This window comes from Panthera tigris, chromosome E3 (assembly GCF_018350195.1).
Source record: "Panthera tigris isolate Pti1 chromosome E3, P.tigris_Pti1_mat1.1, whole genome shotgun sequence".
NCBI classification, from domain to species: domain Eukaryota; kingdom Metazoa; phylum Chordata; class Mammalia; order Carnivora; family Felidae; genus Panthera; species Panthera tigris.
This window is the reverse complement of record NC_056675.1, coordinates 17,955,709-17,975,673: the sequence shown is the minus strand read 5'-3', so window position 1 is coordinate 17,975,673 and position 19,965 is coordinate 17,955,709. Positions and strand designations below refer to the sequence as shown.

The 19,965-nt window shown below is 44.7% G+C and overlaps 1 protein-coding gene and 1 long non-coding RNA gene across 2 annotated transcripts in view; one reads left to right on the top strand and one right to left on the bottom strand.

The window, feature by feature from the left end:
- LOC122234685 overlaps positions 1–17,365 on the top strand; it is a 29,232-nt gene extending 11,867 nt beyond the window's left edge. Inside the window, exons 2-3 of the long non-coding RNA XR_006212594.1 lie at positions 8,381–8,501; positions 17,327–17,365. This is a non-coding gene — a long non-coding RNA (uncharacterized LOC122234685). The remainder of the gene's footprint in view (positions 1–8,380; positions 8,502–17,326) is intronic.
- Positions 113–2,508, bottom strand: LOC102962393 (zymogen granule membrane protein 16). The gene is made up of 4 exons (XM_042972028.1): positions 2,476–2,508; positions 1,506–1,567; positions 1,189–1,321; positions 113–510 (listed from the first exon to the last, which is right to left on the bottom strand). The coding sequence occupies exons 2-4, from the start codon at positions 1,558–1,560 to the stop codon at positions 207–209; spliced, it is 492 nt and encodes a 163-aa protein (XP_042827962.1). The 5' UTR covers positions 1,561–1,567; positions 2,476–2,508; the 3' UTR covers positions 113–206.
- Positions 17,366–19,965: the final 2,600 nt, after the last annotated feature.

Here is a 19,965-nt window from a genome sequence, read left to right as displayed (position 1 = left end):
ACTCTTCACCAGAAAGATGTCTATAGATAGCCAGAAAGGACATTCACACATCCACAGCCAGAGTCAGGAGGCGGGTCCCAGCTGCACACACCCACATACACTCCAGTGCCAGCTATGTCCTTTTATTATTATTTTTATTGAACCCTGTAGGTGAGGTTAGTGGTAAGGCGGTTCTCACAGCCGGCTGCAGCGGTTCAGCAACTGGTTCAATACCCGCGGTAGAAGCCCCAGTGCAGGCCGATGGCATTGATGAGGATGCTAGCGCGACCGCTAATGAATCGTAGTACGGTGTTGTGGTACAAGGGGACAGCACTGAAACTCCTGCCTATGTCTGTCCCAAAAGGCAGGTACCGGCCCTTGTTAGTCACAAAGACCAGCTTCCTCAGGTAGTAGTCGTACTTGCCAGACACCTGGATCACTGACTCCCCGGGGTACAGGAAAATCTCCTCCAGGTCTCCCTGGGTGCCACCCACATAGTCGCTCCACGCCTTGCCATAGCGCACCTGGAGGCTAGGGGTGGGGGCGGGGGGGGCGGAGGGAAGACTGAGCAGGGTGATTGGAATTCAGGACCTCTTGGTCTACAAGCCAAGAGACCTGCAAACTGTGGCCAGGGAGGACAGGCCCCCTGCCAGTCCCAAGGTGTGTGAGGGATGAGGGAGGCCTTGAGGTCCTACTGGGAACTTCAACTCCTTTTGCTGACAGATAGGCTCAGAGAGGAAAAGTAACTTGGCCGGAGCCTCCCAGACAGTGGTAGAGCTTCAGTTTGAAATCTAGGTTCCCGCTGTGCCCCCAACCCCTACGTGAAAGAAGCAGATGGGCCTTTCTGGATGGCTTTCATGAGGGAAGAGACTCTGCTGCCCCAGGATCAGAAGGATACAGGTTTTGGGGAGAGGCGTCAGCCAAGATGGAGGATGCCCAAGGGGATCTACACCTCAGGTGGGGCCAAGGTAGCCAGCTTCCCAGCGCCTCAGCGGCTGTGGTACAGATTTGCCCAAGACGTGCATGCTGGGGGCTGTAGGGCTGTAGCAGCACCAGCCTCAGACCCCAGCCTCCTGATACCTTTCACATCCCAAGTTATCCCTGGGACTTGTTGACTGAAACAGATGTGACTCAAAGTGACTGAGAACTTTCCAGTGTGGTAGGATAGGAGAAGACCCCCCCAAACCACAGACACACAAAGAATCTTACCCTATGATGTAGTTGTTGTCGATGCGGACCCGGATGGCAGTGATGGGGCCCTCCAGCTGGTAGCCAGAATGGGAGAATCGCTCGCCTCCAGCGCCTCCATACTCTCCATTATAGGAGGAGGACCTAGCCTGAACTGGAGGGGACAGTAGGCGTCAGAAGGAGAGATCTCAAGAGCTCTAGTCCCTCCTCACCACTCCTACACCTCCCACAACTCGACGTCCACCACCCCAAGCCAGCCCCTGCGAGCCTTGGCCACTGGCAGAGCAGGAAGCTGCCTTCCCATGACGCTAATACTGGCCTCCTGGCCTCTCACTTACTGGCATTGGCCGAGGCTGATGCGCAGACAAGGGCAAGAAGAGCAATGGTCAACATTCTGGGGCTGGAGGGGAAAGAAAGGAGAACGTCAAGGTTCATTCACCCTGTTTCCTTTGTACTTCATTTACCCAAGCTTCCCTGGGTTAGACTTCCAGTTGAGACTTGGCCCTCTTTGTCCCTCAACTCAGACCTAACTGACCCAGTCTTGGGCTCAGAAAGGATTGCCCCTAGTCTCTAGTCCTGCTCCTGGCAGGTACGGTGTCCTTAACCCCTCTGTCGTCCCTGGTCTCGAGGTAGCCAACCCCCTTGTTCCATCCTGAGTCAGAAGATCAGTCCTAAGCCTCTGTCTGGACCAACCCGTGTAAGTCCTGGTCCCTCCTGGCACAAAGCAGGAAAAGAGTTTCAAAGAAGTGGAAGCCATCTCCAAACCATAGAGATGGTTGAGTTTACCAAACCAGGATTCTGAGCAAAACCTAACTGCAACCTGCCTGTGATACATGGGCCTGCCTTGGGGGACCTCCGGGGGAGAGTTTAAATTCCTAGCTTTAGCTGGGTCTCAAATCAGAAGGAAAGGAGCATTTTAGGGGTGCATCTTTGTGTCACCCAGGCAGTGAGGGTGATTATAGACGAGACTGTGCCAATACCAGAATCGGAACAGTTGAGAAACTGCACAACGAGTTTGGACCACAGCTCAAGATACCAGATTCCAAATGCCTGGTCTATTAGTCATAATTCATTCTCCACTAACACAAATCTGGCTGTATCGATACCCCGAGCATCCCAGGCGTCTCCAGTCCTTCCTCTGAGACCCAAATATCTTTGCACCTCCCTCAGATGCCCCAGGTAGCTGCCACACAGGTCTCCCCTGCCGCTCACTCCAGGCAGGCTGCTGTCCAGCGCCGCTTGAATTCCCCCCAACTCAAATCCAGTCATCCCTTTCACCCCTTAGCCCAGGCCTCTGTCACCCCTCACCTGGCAGTTCCAGGTGCAAAGTAACCACCTGGAAACTTCCAGGTCTTTTATAGCAGGTCCAAGCCCTCTGCCTGCTCTTTATTGTGTGAACCTCACCACCTGAGCAAACATGGTCAGCCTCTAGGGTCAGTTGTCTGGCAGGGTCTGGAATACCATATCCTGCCTCTCCCCACAAGAGTTTCATGTGGCAGGGTGGGTCCACTCTGGGCCAAGGCCCAGATCTCAGGATGGGCAGAATAAACTTGAGAAAAGGTCACAAACCCAAGGGCCAGCAGCTTTTGGTGGGCAAAGTAGCTAAGTGCTTCTGGATGTAGTCTAAGGTTGTCACCCCCCCTATTTGGGTGTTCTGTAGGTGCTCCTACCTGCAGTCTGTCATCTTTCAGGAGAAACCTTGTCCTCACTGTCCTGCATTTGAAATCTAGATTCTCTTGTGAAGGGATGATACACCCAACACCCTGTACTTAGGAGCGTCTACTATTTTCCAGACAATTTTTTTCCTTCTCATCCCGGTTATTTTATATGAAAAAAAATTCAAACATAGGAAATATTTAAAAAATTATACAGTGAACACTCATATACACACCACATAGATTCTACCATGGTTAATACTTTGCTGTACTTGCCTTCCCCCCCACCCCCCCGCCCCATCTATCCATCCCCAATCTGCCAGACTGTTTACAAAACTTTTCTGAGAAGGGTAACGTGTTGTTGCAGGTGGACAACGAACACCTGTCAATCTCCCGCCTGGGAGACAGACAGTCAGACCAAGAGGCATGTGGGACACTGAGGAAGTAACGGTACACGGTTCCTCCCTTGGGGGAAGTTCTGGGCTCAAGGCCCTCGGGGCTCCTGGGAGCCGTGACTGAATCTTCTGGGGGATAAAGCCCACACGGGGCAACAGCTCCTTCCCATAGGCCTTAGATTCGTGTCATAGATTTCTTCTCTTCCGAGGCCCTTCTGTTCCACCGGAGTCTCTAGACGGACTCCTGAGTCCGCACATTTATGGAGCATCTGTATGTTGGAGGCACCATTCTAGATGCTGGAAAGACAGCCACAGAGGAAGTCAAATCGTACTGCTGGAGCTTTCGCTGCAGGGTGGGGGGTCGGACAATTGAACAACTCGTTCCCATGGGCTAGGCCAGGAGGAAAAGAGGCAGAGTGAACCAGGAGAAGGGCTGGGAAAGCTGTCCCTCTGCCTGGGAGGCCCCCCCTCTCCTCGGGTAACATTTGCGAAGACCTCACCGAAGTGATGGAGAGACTACAGACGTTTGGGTGAAGACTGGACCTGGTGAGGGAACGAGTAGGCAAACCCTGAACAGGAAGTGTGCGGAACAGTGTGCGGGGAGGGCAGGGTGGCTGCTGGGAAGTGTGGCTGCCAGCGGGAGGGGAGGTGTGGGTAGCAGCTGGTGGTAGGGCCTGGGAGGCTGTGGTCAGGAGTTTGGATTCCTCCTGAAGGTGAGGGGAGCCACCGAGTGGTTTCGTTCCACTTTTAAAAGTGGAGAATGGACGGGGTGGGGAATGAGGGTGTGTGGAGGGGAAGGGGGAGGGGGAGCCCACCTCAGGAGGGAGGAACAGTGTGAGCTCTCATACCCCCCAACCCTTGTCTCAAGGGGCCCCTGCTCAGAGCACTATTTCCTCTCTCAGACAAAGCCTCTTAAATCCTGGTGCAAATTCACACCCCAGGGGGGAGAATCTGCCCCTTGACTCCCATCACTGATTTTTCAAAATGTATTTCCAAATGATAGCAGATCTGTTTCCTGTTAAGAAAAAAAAAATTCTCTGTCTCCTCATTTATGCCTTGGGTAAATGGTGGTTTCATTTGAACAAAGGGTTTTACCACAAAAGCAAATGTGAACAGTGCTTTTCTGTTCACCCTTCATGGTTCCCGTGAAGAAAGTAAAGTCTTGAGAGAGAAGTGACCTCACTAAGCTGCAGAGAGGGTCCCTCCACTCCCTGCTGTAGAGGCCACTTGTAGGCAAACAGGCTTGGGTGACAGGAGGTAGAAAAGGGCCACAGCGATGGGATGCAAGCTGGTGCAGCCACTCCGGAAAAAGTATGGAGGCTCCTCAAAAAATTAAAAATAGAACTACACTACGACCCAGCAACTGCACTACTAGGTGTTTATCCAACGGATACAGTGTGCTGTTTCGAAGGGACACTTGCAACCCAATGTTTATAGCAGCACCATCGACAATAGCCAAAGTATGGAAAGAGCCCAAATGTCCATCGATGGATGAATGGATAAAGATGTGGTGTATATATATATACAACGGAGTATCACTCAGCAATCAAAAAAGAATGAAATCTTGCCATTTGCAGCTACGTGGATGGAACTGGAGGATATTATGCTAAGCGAAATTAGAGAAAGACAAAAATGATATGACTTCACTCATACGAGGATATTAAGATACAAAACAGATGAACATAAGGGAAGGGAAACAAAAATAATATAAAAACAGGGAGGCAGACAAAACAGAAGAGACTTTAATATGGAGAACAAACAGAGGGTTACTGGTGGCAGTGTGGGAGGGGGGATGGGCTACATGGGTAAGGGGCACTAAGGAGTCTACTCCTGAAATCATTGTTGCACCATAGGCTAAATAATTTGGATGTAAATTTAAGAACATAAAATTAAAAAAATGATAAAGTAAAAAAATCTTAAAAAAAAAAAAAGAAAAGAGCCACGGCGACCCCCTGGCTGAATACAGACAGGCCCATGGGTGGGGGCACCTCCATGAATCAGTTATAGGCTCTAACTGACCAATGGGCTGCTTACAACCAGGCACAGTCACCACCAAAGGGGAGAATTCCATACATCCCCATAAGTCCTCACCTTCCCCCTTCCAAAATAGTCCCCCATCCCCCGCACTGCCTCTTCTCAGACAGCCTCTCCTCTGCAACCTTGCGGTGTATTCCATAAGCTTCTATCTCCTTTGTTCTGCCTCAGGCGAATTCTTTCACGGCCCAAGCCACCAGCCTCCACCAGGTGGTCACTGCACATTTGGGGGCCCCCATCTGATCGGGACACCACACCTTGCCTCCTGTCCCTCGTAACCCACATGCCAGTCCCTACACTAGCCAGCTGTTTGCTCCTGCCACTCTGGCTGCCTAAATGTTCTGTCCTGCTCACCTGCCCATCTTCTACCCTTAAGACATTCAGCCCCTACCCCACCACCACCACCCCTTGCACGCACCACCCCCTGCACTCCTCCCTAGGGCTTCTATCATAGGGGTCTCCCTCCAGCCCCTCCACTTCAGACAGAATTCCTTTCTCTGGCCTCCAACTGTGTTTGCTACCTCCCCAGCTCAGCTCTGATTACCCTGCACTGTAATTTATCTGTGTACACAGAAGCCTTCTCCACCAAACCCCAAGCCCACTCTAAGGCGGAAGGCCTGTCTTGTCCAACTCTGAATTCCAGGCTCCTGCTTCCCATCTGGCACATTACAGGTGCCCCATAAATGACTGTCACATGCCTTGTCTGCGGTGCGAATTCCATTAAATACTCCTCCTTTGTCTTTTCAGGCCAGTGTCTCTCTTCTGGCAGGCTTGAATTTGGGTTTTCTTGTTTCTTATTTCTGAACCTTCTGGTGAAACCCTGTTCGGTAGCATACTGTACATAAAGACGGAATTGTGGGTTGAGGTCCTCCATTCCAACACGCATTAGCCATGTGAATTTTAAAAAGTCACTAGGGTGCCTGGGTGGCTTGGTTGGTTAAGCATGTGTTTTCGATTCAGGTCATAATCTCACAGTTCGAGCCCCATGTCGGGCTCTGTGCCGACAGCTCGGAGCCTGGAGCCTGCTTCGGATTCTGTGTCTCCCTCTCTCTTTCTCTGCCCCTCCCTCACTTGTGTGGGCTCTCTCTCCCAAACTCTCATAAATACATAAATAAGCGCTAAAAAATAAAAAGCCACTATTTCTTAGAGCCTGTATTTCTGCATTTGGAACATGAGAAGCAAATGGTCTCGAGATCAACCAAAATCCTCAAGGACAGAGTTCTTCAGACTGTGGGTCTTAACTCACTAGTGGACCATGAAATCATTTTAACAGCTCAAAAACAACATATTTTTTTAAGTTTATTTTCTTTAGTAAGCACTCTACCCAACGTGGGGTTCAAACCCACAAGCCCTACAACAAGAGTCTCATGCTTTCCCAACTGAGCCACCCAGGTGCCCCAAAACCAACATATTTTAGAACGAAATAGAGAAAGTAAGAGCATCGCATGTAACAAGGCTAAATACTATTTCCTGAGATAGCGTTTCAGTCAAATACTCTATCCTACGCGTAACTGGCTCACAATATAAAATGTTCTTTTCTATTGTGAACTGCTCTTAAAAAAAAAAATCCTTGAGAAAAATAAACTCTACCTCTATCAAAGGGTACGATTTTTTATATGTCAACACAGTTCAAAACTGCCAGGCCAGAGTGGGTTGGGACACCTTTAGGGTAATAATTAGAGCAGCTCCTGAGACCCAGACTCAGGTATGGAAGAATATGTTGATAATCTTTTTATTTTATTTTATTTTTTGACATGGAATTGACACGTAACATTATATTAGTTTCAGGGATTACAACATGCTGATTCGACATATGTATATATTGCAAAATACGTTAATCATTTCTTAAAGTCAGAAACCTATAGCAACCTGCCAAGAATTCATGCATAGAATGGTGCCTTAGTAAGAGACATGTCTTTAATTTTTTTTTTAATGTTTATTCATTTTTGAGAGAGAGAGACAGAGGGTGAGCGGGGACGGGGAGGGGCAGAGAGAGAGAGAATCCAAAGCAGGCTCCAGGCTCTGAGCAATCAGCACAGAGCCCGATGTGGGGCTCTAACTCGCTGACCACCAGGTCGTGACCTGAGCTGAAGTCGGACACTTAACCGACTGAGCCACCCAGGCGCCCCATGCAGTTAGCTTTATTTTTATGGTTTAGCTTAGTTCAGATCCTGGAGAGCTTGTAAATGCATCATACAACTTGACACAAGTATTTTTTTTAATGTTTATTTCTTTATTTTTGAGACAGAGAGAGAGAGAGAGAGAGAACGAGTGGAGGAGGGGCAGAGAGAGAGGGTTCCACAGAATCCAAAGCATGCTCCAGGCTCTGAGCTGTGAGCACAGAGCCCAGGGTGGAGCCGGAACCCATGAACTGTGAGATCATGACCTGAGCCGACGTCAGCCGCTTAACCAGCTGAGCCACCTGGGTGCCCTGGGAACCTGCTTTTAATTTCCGTTTATTGAGCTATGATTACATGGTAGCATTTTTTTAGCCTTTGTGTGTGGTTGTTGGTTTTTTTGAGATCTGATTGTTAAGTAATCTCTACATCCTACATGGGGCTCAACCTCACAACCCGGAGATCAGAGTCACATGCTGTACAGACTGAGCCAGCCAGGTGCCCCTAACCTCTATCTTTTTTGCCTTCAGCCTCCACATCTCTTACCGAAAGGCTTGATCAATTGTAATGCAACTGCAAAAGTTGCTTTGCTTATTTTTTCCTTTGTTTCCCCTATTTGTTTTCCTCCTCACAAAGAGCATTCTCCAGAACATAAAACAATATAACATCAAATATTGATATAACAATATCAAATGGGAATGAGGTGAGGTCATTCCACCAGGACACGGTCATTCTTGCTTTGTGTCAGGAACAATTCAGCTGAAAGTATGAGCTGATTCCGTTTCCTTCATATATGACTGAGGCTCCAACAGTCACCTGCTCTTGCACTTGGCACGTTCTACAAACGCAGGAAGACAGACGCGGGGCGGAGTGTTTGAGAGGCGCACAGACGGGGCAGGACTCAGAAGCTGGGTCCCTGGGGAAAGTTATTTCACTTCTCTCTGCTCCTGTTCTCATCTGAAAACACACACATACACAAACAAAAAGGCAATAATTTTGCCTACCTCCTCAGGTTGCTGTGGTTGTGATGTACTTAACGGAAGTAAAGTTCCAGAACACTGCCTGATGCAAGGCGAGCTCCGAGGAAGTTCTTCTGTTTCTCATCGTCTAAGGAGAGGCTCCATCCTGGCCAGGTATGTTGTGGAGGAGATAAAGCTTAACATTTCTTGAGACCACCCATCTCCACCAGAATCAGACTAAGAACCTTCGTACGGGCAGGCCCACTTCGTGTAGGAATTGGGAAAATTGTGGCAGCCCCTTGGGCCCTCCTTTCTCCTGGGAACATCTGGTGGGCGGCCATGTATCACAGGGTGTGGGGTCAGATGCTGGCTACAGAAAGCCTCAGTATAGAATGGACCTCAGTGACTTTCCAAGTGGCATCATGGCAGAGAAAAGGGACCCATGTGCCATTCACAAGTGGCCATGTGGGAAGTCGCCCCTACACATACTTAGCTTCCTTGAGATCGTTCTGGTCCCCTTACCTTCTTTTTTTTTCTTATTCGTTTTTTAAGTTTATTTATTTATTTTGAGAGAGAGAGAGAGAGGGAAAACAAGTGGGGAGGGGCAGAGAGAGAGTATTCCTAGCAGTCTCCACACTGTCAGTGAGGAGCCCGATGCGGGGCTCAAACTCACGAAGTGTGAGATCACGACCTGAGCCAAAGTCAGACGCTCAAGCGACTAAGCCACCCAGGTACCCCAGGTCCCTTCATCTTCTGATGGGGCCTGTGAGCTTTGGCTGCAGAGAACTGTTAAGGTATACAAGTGGCTAGATTGGACAGGGACTATCTAAGCAGAAGTGAAGGAAGGCATCCCAAGCAGGCTCCACTTGTTGGCACAAAGCCCAATACGGGGCTCATGAACCATGAGATCATGACCTGAGCCAAAATCAAGAGTTGGATGCCTAACCAACTGAGCCACCCAGGCACCCTCCAAATTTGTTAAGCTATTTTTTTAAGTGATAAGAGATACTTAAGAATCAAAACATCCCATTTTGATTCTAGATCATGTCGGATCTTCCTGGTTTTAATAATGTTTACCCTTCTATTATTTTGTTTAAATTTTAAATTAAAATTTTATTTTAGTAGGTTCCACACCCAGCATGAGGCTTGAACTCACAACCCTGAGATTAAGAGTCACAGGCTCTACCGACTGAGCCAGCCAGATGCCCTTAATGTTTTTTTTTTTTGAGGAATGACTAATTAAAACAGAACATACATAATATTCAGATTTTACTTATTTATTAATTTATTTACATATAACATTTTTTATTGTTGTAAATACATGTAACAAAATTTATTATATTAACCTTTTTTAAAACTTTATATATATATTTTGAGAGAGAGAGTGTGTGCACGGGCAAGCAAGCAATTGGGGGAGGGGAGAGAGGGAGGGAGGCAGAGAATCCCAAGTAAGCTCCACCCTCAGTGGGGAGCAGGACTTGGGGCTTGAACCCCCAAAACAGGAGATCATAACCTGAGCCGAATCAAGAGTCAGAAACTCAACTGACTGAGCCACCCAAGCACTCTTCTTTTTTTTTTTTTTAAGATTTTATTTTATTTGTTTGTTAATTTTTTTGGAGAATTTTGTAATGTTTATTTACTTCTGAGAGACAGAGAGAGACAGAGCACAAGCAGGGGAGGGGTAGAGAGAGAGGGAGACACAGAATCTGAAGCAGTCTCCATGCTCCAAGCTGTCAGCACAGAGCCCAACATGGGGCTCAAACCCATGAACGATATCATGATTTGAGCCGAAGTCGGACGCTTAATCAACTGAGCCACCCAGGTGCCCCGAGCTCTTTTAAACAAACTTGAATACGTGCCCAGGAAGTCTCCTGAAGTGGGTATGGAGGATCCCTCCTTGCCTTGGCCTTTGGTGGTGTGAGTTGTGGCAGCCTGCTCCCAGATGGTCTTAAACTAGGGTTTCCTCACCTTCACGGTATTGACATCTGACCCACGTAATGCTTGGTGGGGGAGACTTTCCTGTATGCTGTAGGATATTTCGCAGCCTCTCTGGTCTCTATTCACTAGGTACCAGTAGTAACCCCATAGATGTTACAACCAAAGATGTCTCCAGACATCGCCAAGCGTCACCTGTGTGAGGTCAAGCCCCGCGTTGGGCTCTATCCTTGGCATGAAGGCTACTTATGTTAAAAAAGAAAAAAGAAAACGTTAATCAAAGGAAGGTATGAGACGAAAAGTTGAAAAATCTCTCAGGATGTAGAACAAAATGACAACGAAATGGAAAATATGAAAGAAAAGTTAAGAGATGGAGGGCCAATCTATTCCATATTAATCTAACAGAAGTTCCAGAGAGCACCAAGAAAATGGAGGAGAGGAGATAATCAAAGATTCTATTTGACTGAGAAAAAAAACATTTCAAGCAGAGAAAACAGGTCTGTAAAGTGGCTCTCACCTGGCTGCACCCTGGATCACCTGAGAGCTCTTAGAAACACACACACCAAGATCCCTCCTTCTCCTCAAGGTGGAGTCACAGGGACCAGCTTTACCTTCCCGCCAGAAACCACTACCACCACCACTGCAACAAAACCAGACAAAACACACGATACAATGGTTTTCAAAACAGTGGACACCAAGCAATGAAAGGCAGTAACATGGCTTGCAATCCCAGAGAGAAAGGAAAACAAGCGAGATTTGTCTTTTGAGGACACCAGGGCGAGAGCCATCTCTGCAGGCGGCTGTGCTCAGGGCCTTTTCGCACCAGCCCAACTAGCAATGTGACAAAGTGGAGGGCAGAGTGTTCAGGAAGGGTTTCACTTAGTAGTGGGGAATAATCAGCCCTAAGCTGAACACTACTATGCACCTGCCTAGCAAATCACACAGATTACCAAAGTATCTGGCACTCGGCAAGGTAAAATTCACAACGCTGGCCAAGCAACCACAGATTATGCATGACACAGAATGAGGAGAATCATCAATCAATTGAAACCAACCCGGCACTGATACAAACGCTAGAGGGAGCAGAAAAGGACATTAAACAGCTATTATAATGGTATTCCATATGTTTTTAAAAAGTTAAATAGGGGCGCCTGGGTGGCGCAGTCGGTTAAGCGTCCGACTTCAGCCAGGTCACGATCTCGCGGTCCGTGAGTTCGAGCCCCGCGTCAGGCTCTGGGCTGATGGCTCGGAGCCTGGAGCCTGTTTCCGATTCTGTGTCTCCCTCTCTCTCTGCCCCTCCCCCGTTCATGCTCTGTCTCTCTCTGTCCCAAAAATAAACAAAAAATGTTGAAAAAAAAAAAATTAAATAGAGACATGGACATATAAGAAAGAAATGAAAATTCCAATGTCAGGGACGCTTGGCTGGCTCAGTCGGTAGAGCACGCAACTCTTGCTCTCGGGGTTGTGAGTTTGAGCCCCACGTTGGGTGTCGAGATTACTTAAAAAATTAAAATCTTAAAAAAATACAGAAAATTACAGTGTCAGAGATGAAAACTACACTGAATGGAATCAACAGTAGATTCGACATTGCAGAAGAAAAGATTAGTGAAGCTAAAGGCATAGCCACAGAAATTATCCAAATGAAACACACAGAAAAAGGAAGTTTTTGTTTTGTTTTGTTGTTTTTAATTTACATCCAAAGATTTCAGGAGTAGATACCTTAATGACCCTTACCTATTTAACCCATGTCCCCTCCCACCACCCTTCCAGTAACCCTCTGTTCTCCATATTTAAGAATCTCATGTTTTGTTCCCCTACCTGTTCTTATGTTATTTTTGCTTCCCTTCCCTTATGTCCATCTGTTCTGGGTCTAAAGTCCTCATATGAGTGAAGTCATATGATATTTGACTCTCTCTGACTAATTTTGCTTAGCATAATAACCCTCTAGTTCCATCTATGTAGTTGCACATGGAAAGATTTCATTCTTTTTGATTGCTGAGGAGTAATCCATTGTATATATATATATATACCACATTCATCCATCCATGGACATTTGGTGCCTTTCCATGCTTTGGTTATTGTCGATAGTGCTGCTATAAACATTGGGGTGCATGTGTCCCTTCAAAACAGCATCCCTGTATCCCTTGGATAAATACCTAGTAGTGCAATTGCTGGGTTGTAGGGTAGTTCTATTTTTAGTTTTTTGAGGAACCTCCATACTGTTTTCCAGTGTGTCTGCACCAGCTTGCATTCCCACCAGCAATGCAAAAGAGTTCCTCTTTCTCTGCATCCTCGCCATCATCTGTTGTTGCCAGAATTGTTAATGTTAGCCATTCTGACAGGTGTAAGGTGGTATCTCATTGTGTTTTTGATTTGTATTTCCCTGATGATGAGTGATGTTGAGCATTTTTTCATGTGTCTGTTAGCCGTCTGGATGTCTTCTTTGGAGAAGTGTCTATTCATGTCTTTTGCCCATTTCTTCACTGGATTACTTGTTTTTTGGGTGTTGAGTTTGATAAGTTCTTTATAGATTTTGGATACTAACCCTTTATCGGCTTTGTCGTTTGCAAACATCTTCTCCCATTTGTCGGTTGCCTTTTAGTTTTGCTGATTGTTTCCTTCACTGTGCAGAAGCTTTTTATTTTGATGAGGTCCCAATAGTTCATTTTTGCTTTTGTTTCCTTTGCCTCTGGAGACGTGTTGAATAAGAAGTTGCTGCGGCCAAGATCAAAGAAGTTTTTGCCTGCTTTCTCCTCGCGGATTTTGATAGCTTCTGTCTTACATTTAGGTCTTTCATCCATTTTGAGTTTGTTTTTGTGTATGGTGTAAGAAAGTGGTCCAGGTTCTTTTTTCTGCGTGTTGCTGTCCAGTTTTCCCAGCACCACTTGCTAAAGAGACTGTCTTTATTCCATTGGATATTCTTTCCTGCTTTGTCAAAGATTAGTTGGCCATACGTTTGTGGGTCCATTTCTGGGTTCTCTATTCTGTTCCATTGATCTGAGTGTCTGTTCTTGTGCCAGTACCGTACTGTCTTTATGATTACAGCTTTGTAGTATAGCTTGAAGTCTGGGACTGTAATACCTCCTGCTTTGGTTTTCTTTTTCAAGATTGCTTTGGCTATTCGGGGTCTTTTCTGGTTCCATACAAGTTTAGGATTGTTTGTTCTAGCTCTGTGAAGAATGCTGGTGTTATTTTGATACGGATTGCATTGAATATGTAGATTGCTTTGGGTAGTATCAACATTTTAACAATATTTGTTCTTCCTATCCAGGAGCTTGGAATCTTTTTCCATTTTTTGTGTCTTCTTCAATTTCTTTCATAAGTTTTCTATAGTTTTCAGTGTATAGATTTTTCACCTCTTTGGTTAGACTTATTCCTAGGTATTTTATGGCTTTTGGTGCAGTTATAAATGGGATTGTTTCCTTGATTTATTTTTCTGTTGCTTCATTGTTGGTGTATAGGAATGCAACTGATTTCTGTGCATTGACTTTCTATCCTGCAACTTTGCTGAATTCCTGAATCAGTTCCAGCAGTTTTTAGGTGGAATCTTTGGGTTTTCCATATAGAGTATCATATCATGTGTGAAGAGTGAAAGTTTGACTACCTCCTTGCTGATTTGGATGCCTTTTATTCCTTTGTGTTGCCTGATTGCTGAAGCTAGGACTTCCAATACTATGTTAAATACCAGTGGTGAGAGTGGACATCCCTGTCATGTTCCTGACCTTAGGGGGGGAAAGCTCTCAGTTTTTCCCCATTGAGGATGATATTAGTGGTGGGTCTTTCATGTATGGCTTTTATGATCTTGAGGTATAATCCTTCTATCCCTACTTTCTTGAGGATTTTATCAAGAAAAGATGCTGTATTTTGTCAAATGCTTTCTCTGCATCTATTGAGAGGATCATGTGGTTCTTGTCCTTTATTTTATTGATGTGATGCATCACATTAATTGTTTTGTGGATACTGAACCAGCCCTGCATCCCAGGTACAAATCCCACTTGGTTGTGGTGTATAATTCTCTTAATGTATTGTTGGATCTGGTTGGCTAGTATCTTGTTGAGGATTTTTTCATCCATGTTCATCAGGGAAATTGATCTGTAGTTCTCCTTTTTAGTAGGGTCTTTGGTTTTGGAAGCAAGGTAGTGCTGGCTTCATAGAAAGAGTTTGGAAGTTGTCCTTCCATCTCTATCTTTTGGGAACAGTTTCAAGAGAATAGGTGTTAACTCTTCTTTAAATGTTTGGTAGAATTCCGCTGGAAAGCCATCTGGCCCTGGACTCTTGTTTTTTGGGACATTTTTGATTACTAATTCCATTTTTTTTTTCTGGTCATGAGTCTGTTCAAATTTTCTATTTCTTCCTGTTTCAGTTTTGGTAGTGTATATGTTTCTAGGAATTTGTCCATTTCTTCCAGGTTGCCCATTTTATTGGTATATAATTGTTCATAATATTCTCTTATTATTGTTTTTATTTCTGCTGTGTTGGTTGTGGTCTCTCCTCTCTCATTCTTGATTTTATTTATTTGGGTCCTTTCCTTTTTCTTTTTGATCCAACTGCTAGTGGTTTATCAATTTTTTAAATTCTTTCAAAGAACCAGCTTCTGGTTTCATTGATTGGTTCTACTGGGTTTTTGTTTTGGTTTGTTTTTTGTTTTGGTTTCGATAGCATTTATTTCTGCTCTAATCTTTATTATTTCCTGTCTTTTGCTGGTTGTGGTTTTTATTTGCTGTTCTTTTTCCAGCTCCTTAAGGTGCAAGGTTAGGTTGTGTATCTGAGATCTTTCTTCCTTCTTTAGGAAAGCCTGGATATACTTTCCTCTTATGACCACCTTTCCTGCATCCCAGAGGTTTTGGGTTGTGGTGTTATCATTTTCATTGGCGTCCATGAACTTTTTAATTTCTTCTTTAACTTCTTGCTTAGCCCATTCATTCTTTACTAGGATATTGTTTAGTCTCCAAGTATTTGTTACCCTTCCAAATGTTTTCTTGTGGTTGATTTCGAGTTTCATAGCGTTGTGGCCTGAAAATATGCACAGTGTGATCTTTTTGCACTTGTTGAGGGCTGATTTGTGTCCCAGCATGTGGTCTATTCTGGAGAACGTTCCATGTGCACTGGAGAAGAATGTATATTGCACTGCTTTAGGATGAAGTGTTCTGAATATATCTGTTATATCCATCTGGTCCAGTGTGTCATTCAAAGCTATTGTTTCCTGGTTGATTTTTTGATTAGGTGATCTGTCCATTGCTGTGAGTGGGGTGTTAAAGTCTCCTACTATTATGGTATTACTATCAATGAGGTTCTTTATGTTTGTGATTAATTGATTTATATATTTGGGTGCTCACACATTTGGCACATAAATGTTTACAATTGTTAGGTCTTCTTGGTGGATAGACCCCTTATGTATGATATAATGCCCTTCTTCATCTCTTGATACAGTCTTTATTTTAAAGTCTAGATTGTCTGATATAAGTATGGCTACTCCGGCTTTCTTTTGTTGACCGTTAGCATGATACATGGTTCTCCATCCCCTTACTTTCAATCTGAAGGTGTCTTTAGGTCTAAAGTGGGTCTCTTGTAAGCAGCATATAGATGGATCTTGTTTTCTTAATGCATTCTGTTACCCTGTGTCTTTTGATTGGAGCATTTAGTCCATTGACATTTAGAGTGAGTACTGAGAGATATGAATTTATTGCCATTATGTTGTTTGTGGAGTTGGAGTGTCTGGTGGTGTTCTCTGGTCCTTTCTAGTCTTTGTTGCTTTTGGTCTTTATTTATTTATTTGTGTTTTTTGTTTCATCTTTTCTCCCCTCAGAGAGTCCCCCTTAAAATTTCTTGCAGGGCTGGTTTAGTGGTCACAAACTCCTTTAATTTTTGTTTGTCTGGGAAACTTTTTATGTCTCTTTCTATTTTGAATGACAGCCTTGCTGGATAAAGAATTCTTGGGTGCATATTTTTCCAATTCAGCACATTGACTATATCCTGCCACTCCTTTCTGGCCTGCCAAGTTTCTGTGGATAAGTCTGCTGCAAACCTGATCTGTCTTCCCTTGTAGGTTAGGGACTCTTTTTCCCTTGCTGCTTTCATGATTCTCTCCTTGTCTGAGTATTTTGTGAATTTGACTCTGATATGCCTTGTTGATGGTCGGTTTTGTTGAATCTAATGGGAGCCTCTGTGCTTCCTGGATTTTTATGTCTGTGTCTTTCCCCAGGTTAGGAAAGTTTCCCGCTATGATTTGCTCACATAACCCTTCTACCCCTATTTCCCTCCCTTCCTCTTCTGGGACCCCTATGATTCTGATGTTGTTCCTTTTTAATGAGTCACTGATTTCTCTAATTCTTAAATCGTGCCCTTTTCCCTTAATCTCCCTCTTTTTTTCTGCTTCATTATTCTCCATAAGTTTGTCCTCTATATCACGGATTCTCTGTTCTGTCTCATCCATCCTTGCTGCTGTGGCCTCCATTCGAGATTGCAGCTCAGTTATAGCATTTTTTATTTCATCCTGACTAGACTTTACTTCTTTTATCTTCCCAGAAAGGGATTCTAATCTATTTTCAACTCCAGCTAGTATTCTTATTATCATGATTCTAAATTCTGGTTCAGACATCTTGCTTGTTTCTGTGTTGGATAAGTCCCTGGCTGTCGTTTCTTCCTGCTCTTTCTTTTGGGTTGAATTCCTTCGTTTCATCATTTTGAAGGGAGAAAAAGAATGAATGAGGTAAAAAAATAAAATTTTAAAAATACTAAAATTAAAAAATATTAAACTTAAAAAATTAAAAACGAAGACACACACACACACAAAATCGAATAAATGATCCAAGATCCTAGGTGTGTTTTGGTCAGGGCGTTGAAAGGGGCTTGATAGATTAGAGAAAAAAGGGGAAAGGAGAAAAAAAGAAATCATTTGAAAATTTGAAAAAATGAATACACTGAAGTAGACTAAAATGAAATGATGGAAGTAAAATAGAATTAGAAAAAAATACAGAAAATTAAGAACTATAGTAGAAAAAATAAAGAAAAATATCTTAATAAAAATTGAAAATACATGATTTTTATTTTTTTCTGTATTCAAGAAAAAGAAACGAACAAGAGAATAAAGAAGAAAGGAACAAAAAGAAAGAAAATTGAATAGATGGCATGGTGAGCAGACTGAAATACGACTGAAATTATTTCGTTTTCTCCTAGTAGTCAAACTATGAAGCACTTTATAGTCCATAAACTAAGCAGGCGGAGAGTCTTCTGTTCCTGAAGAGCGAGGTTGGCCCAGTTGGGCGGAACTTAGTGTAATGGCTCCGTTCTCCAGTAGATGGCACTGCTTAGCTTGCTGGGGTGGACGGTTGTGGCGCTTGTTGTAGGTGCATTTGCGCATGCACGGGAGTGGTGAAAATGGCGTCACCCAGCCACCCATTCTCTAGTATCAGAACTTTGTTCTCCCCGATCAGCAATCGCACACCCGTCCTTTGTATTCGGCTTCCATCCACTCCCCGCTTTTATGCAGTTTGTGACCAAGCCCCAGACAGCACCTCCCTCCTGAGTTTTGTCTCTGATGCGGCTGTTTTTCCTGGCCCCTTACTTCTGAGGGACTGGGGCTTTGACCCGTTCTGCCCTCTGTGGAGGGTCTCACCGAGCAATGGCCTGGTGCCAGCCACACCCAGGAACGTTTAAGAGACCATGGTGCTGCTGATGCCCAGAGACTGTGGCTGGGTGCCAGCCCGCCCCAGAATAAGTTCACATGATAGTGTAGCAGCAGCATTTCAGGGACTATGGAAAATCACAACATGCGTCTGGCACCAGGTTCACCCCCAATGACCCTGTTCCAGTACCAGCGAATGTGGTTGTTCTCCCGGGTCCACTGGGGCCTTGCCTTTGGGGAACTACACAGGTGTCCTCCCAGCAGGGGAACCGCCTCTCCCGTGTGGCCTGAAGAACCCCAGACTCCACTCTGCTCCTGGAGATTCGCCCTTCCCACCAGAGCACTGCCAGGTATCAGCTGTGGAGTTTCAGCCTCTGTACTCCTCCTGTTTATAGAGTCTTAATGGAATTTAAACCCTCTCTTTTCTCCTTCTCCTTTTTATCCTATGGCTGTTTCCACTTTCCACTTTCTCTCTAGCTGCTTTTGAGGGGGTGCTTTCCCCTCATGTCCCCATCCTCTCTCTTCTTGCACGTCTCCATCCTCTTTCCACATGCAAAAGCGGGTCCCTACCCTCCTTGGCTTCTCTGTCTCCCAGTTCACATCTGCACGGTGTGAATTCACCTGCTGAATTCTGTGGTTCAGGTTGTGCACACTGTTGTGTTAAGCCTCAGTTCAGTATTCTATGTGTGCAGGATGGTTTAGTGTTGGTCTGGCTGTATTTCATGGACGCGAGACACACAAAAAACTTCCATGCTGTTCTGCCATCTTGGCTTCTCCCCAGTATGTGTCAGAAAGGAAGTTTTGTTAATGAAAAGTGCATTAGTGTGCTGTGGGATGACCTCAAGTGGCCTAGTGTGTGAATGATTGGAGTTGAAGGAGAGGAGAGACAGAGAGATGGAAAAATATTTTAAGAAGTAATGGCTGAATAATTTCCAAGCTTATTGAAAATTATAAACCAACAGATATAAGAAGCTCAACAAATCTCACCCACAAGAATCTCCACCGAGGCACACCATAATCAAATTGCCCGAAGGGGCACCTGGCTGGCGTCATCGGTAAATCACGCACCTCTTGGGCTTGGGGTTGTGAGTTTGAGCTGCTAGCCCCACATTGAGTGTGGAGATTATTTAAAAACTAAAATCTTTAGGGGTGCCTTGGTGGTGGCTCAGTTGGTTAAGTTCTGACTTTGGCTCAGGTCATGATCTCACAGTTCGTGAGTTCAAGCCCCAAGTCCAGCTCCATGCTGATGGTAAGGAGCCTGCTTGGGATTCTCTCTCTCTCCTTCTGTCTCTGCCCTTTCCCTATGTTCTCTCTGTCAAAAATAAGTAACCTTTAAAATAAACAAAAGTCAATCTTTAAAGGGGCTCCTGGGTGGCTCGGTGGTTAAGCGTCCAACTCCTGTTCTTAGCTCAGATCTTGATCTTGGGGTCGTGAGTTCAAGCTTTATGTTGGGCTCTGTGGTGGGCATGAAGCTTACTTAAAATAAATGAATAAGTAAATTAAAAAAATAGAAAAACCAAAAGGAAGGCAAATCCCAATTTCATAGATCCAGAGAACAGATTGGTTTTGCCAGAGGTGGGGTGCAGGGGGTAGGCAAAGTGGGTAAAGTGGGTGAAGGGGGTCCAAAGGTACAAACTTACAGTCACGAAATAAATAAGACCTGAGTATATAATGTACTGTGTAGTGCCTATAGTTAACAATACTGTAATCTATACTGGAAAGTTGCTAAGAGAGTAGATCTTAAAAGTTCTCATCACAAGAAAAGAAAACTGTGACTATGTATGGAGATGAATGTTAACTAGACTTCTTGTGGTAATCATTGTGCAATATACACAGATATCGAGTCATCACATTATACACTTCAACTAATATAATGTTCTATGTCAGTTACATCTCAATTTAAAAAAAGTGAAGGCAAAAAAAGACATCTTCAGATTTACAAAAACTGAACCAGAAGACCCACAACCAATGAAATTGTAAAATGACATCCTTTGAACAGCAGAAAAATAATCCTAGAAGAAATCTGGATTCACAAAAGGAATGAGGAACATCAGAAATAGTAGAAATTGTAGGGGTGCC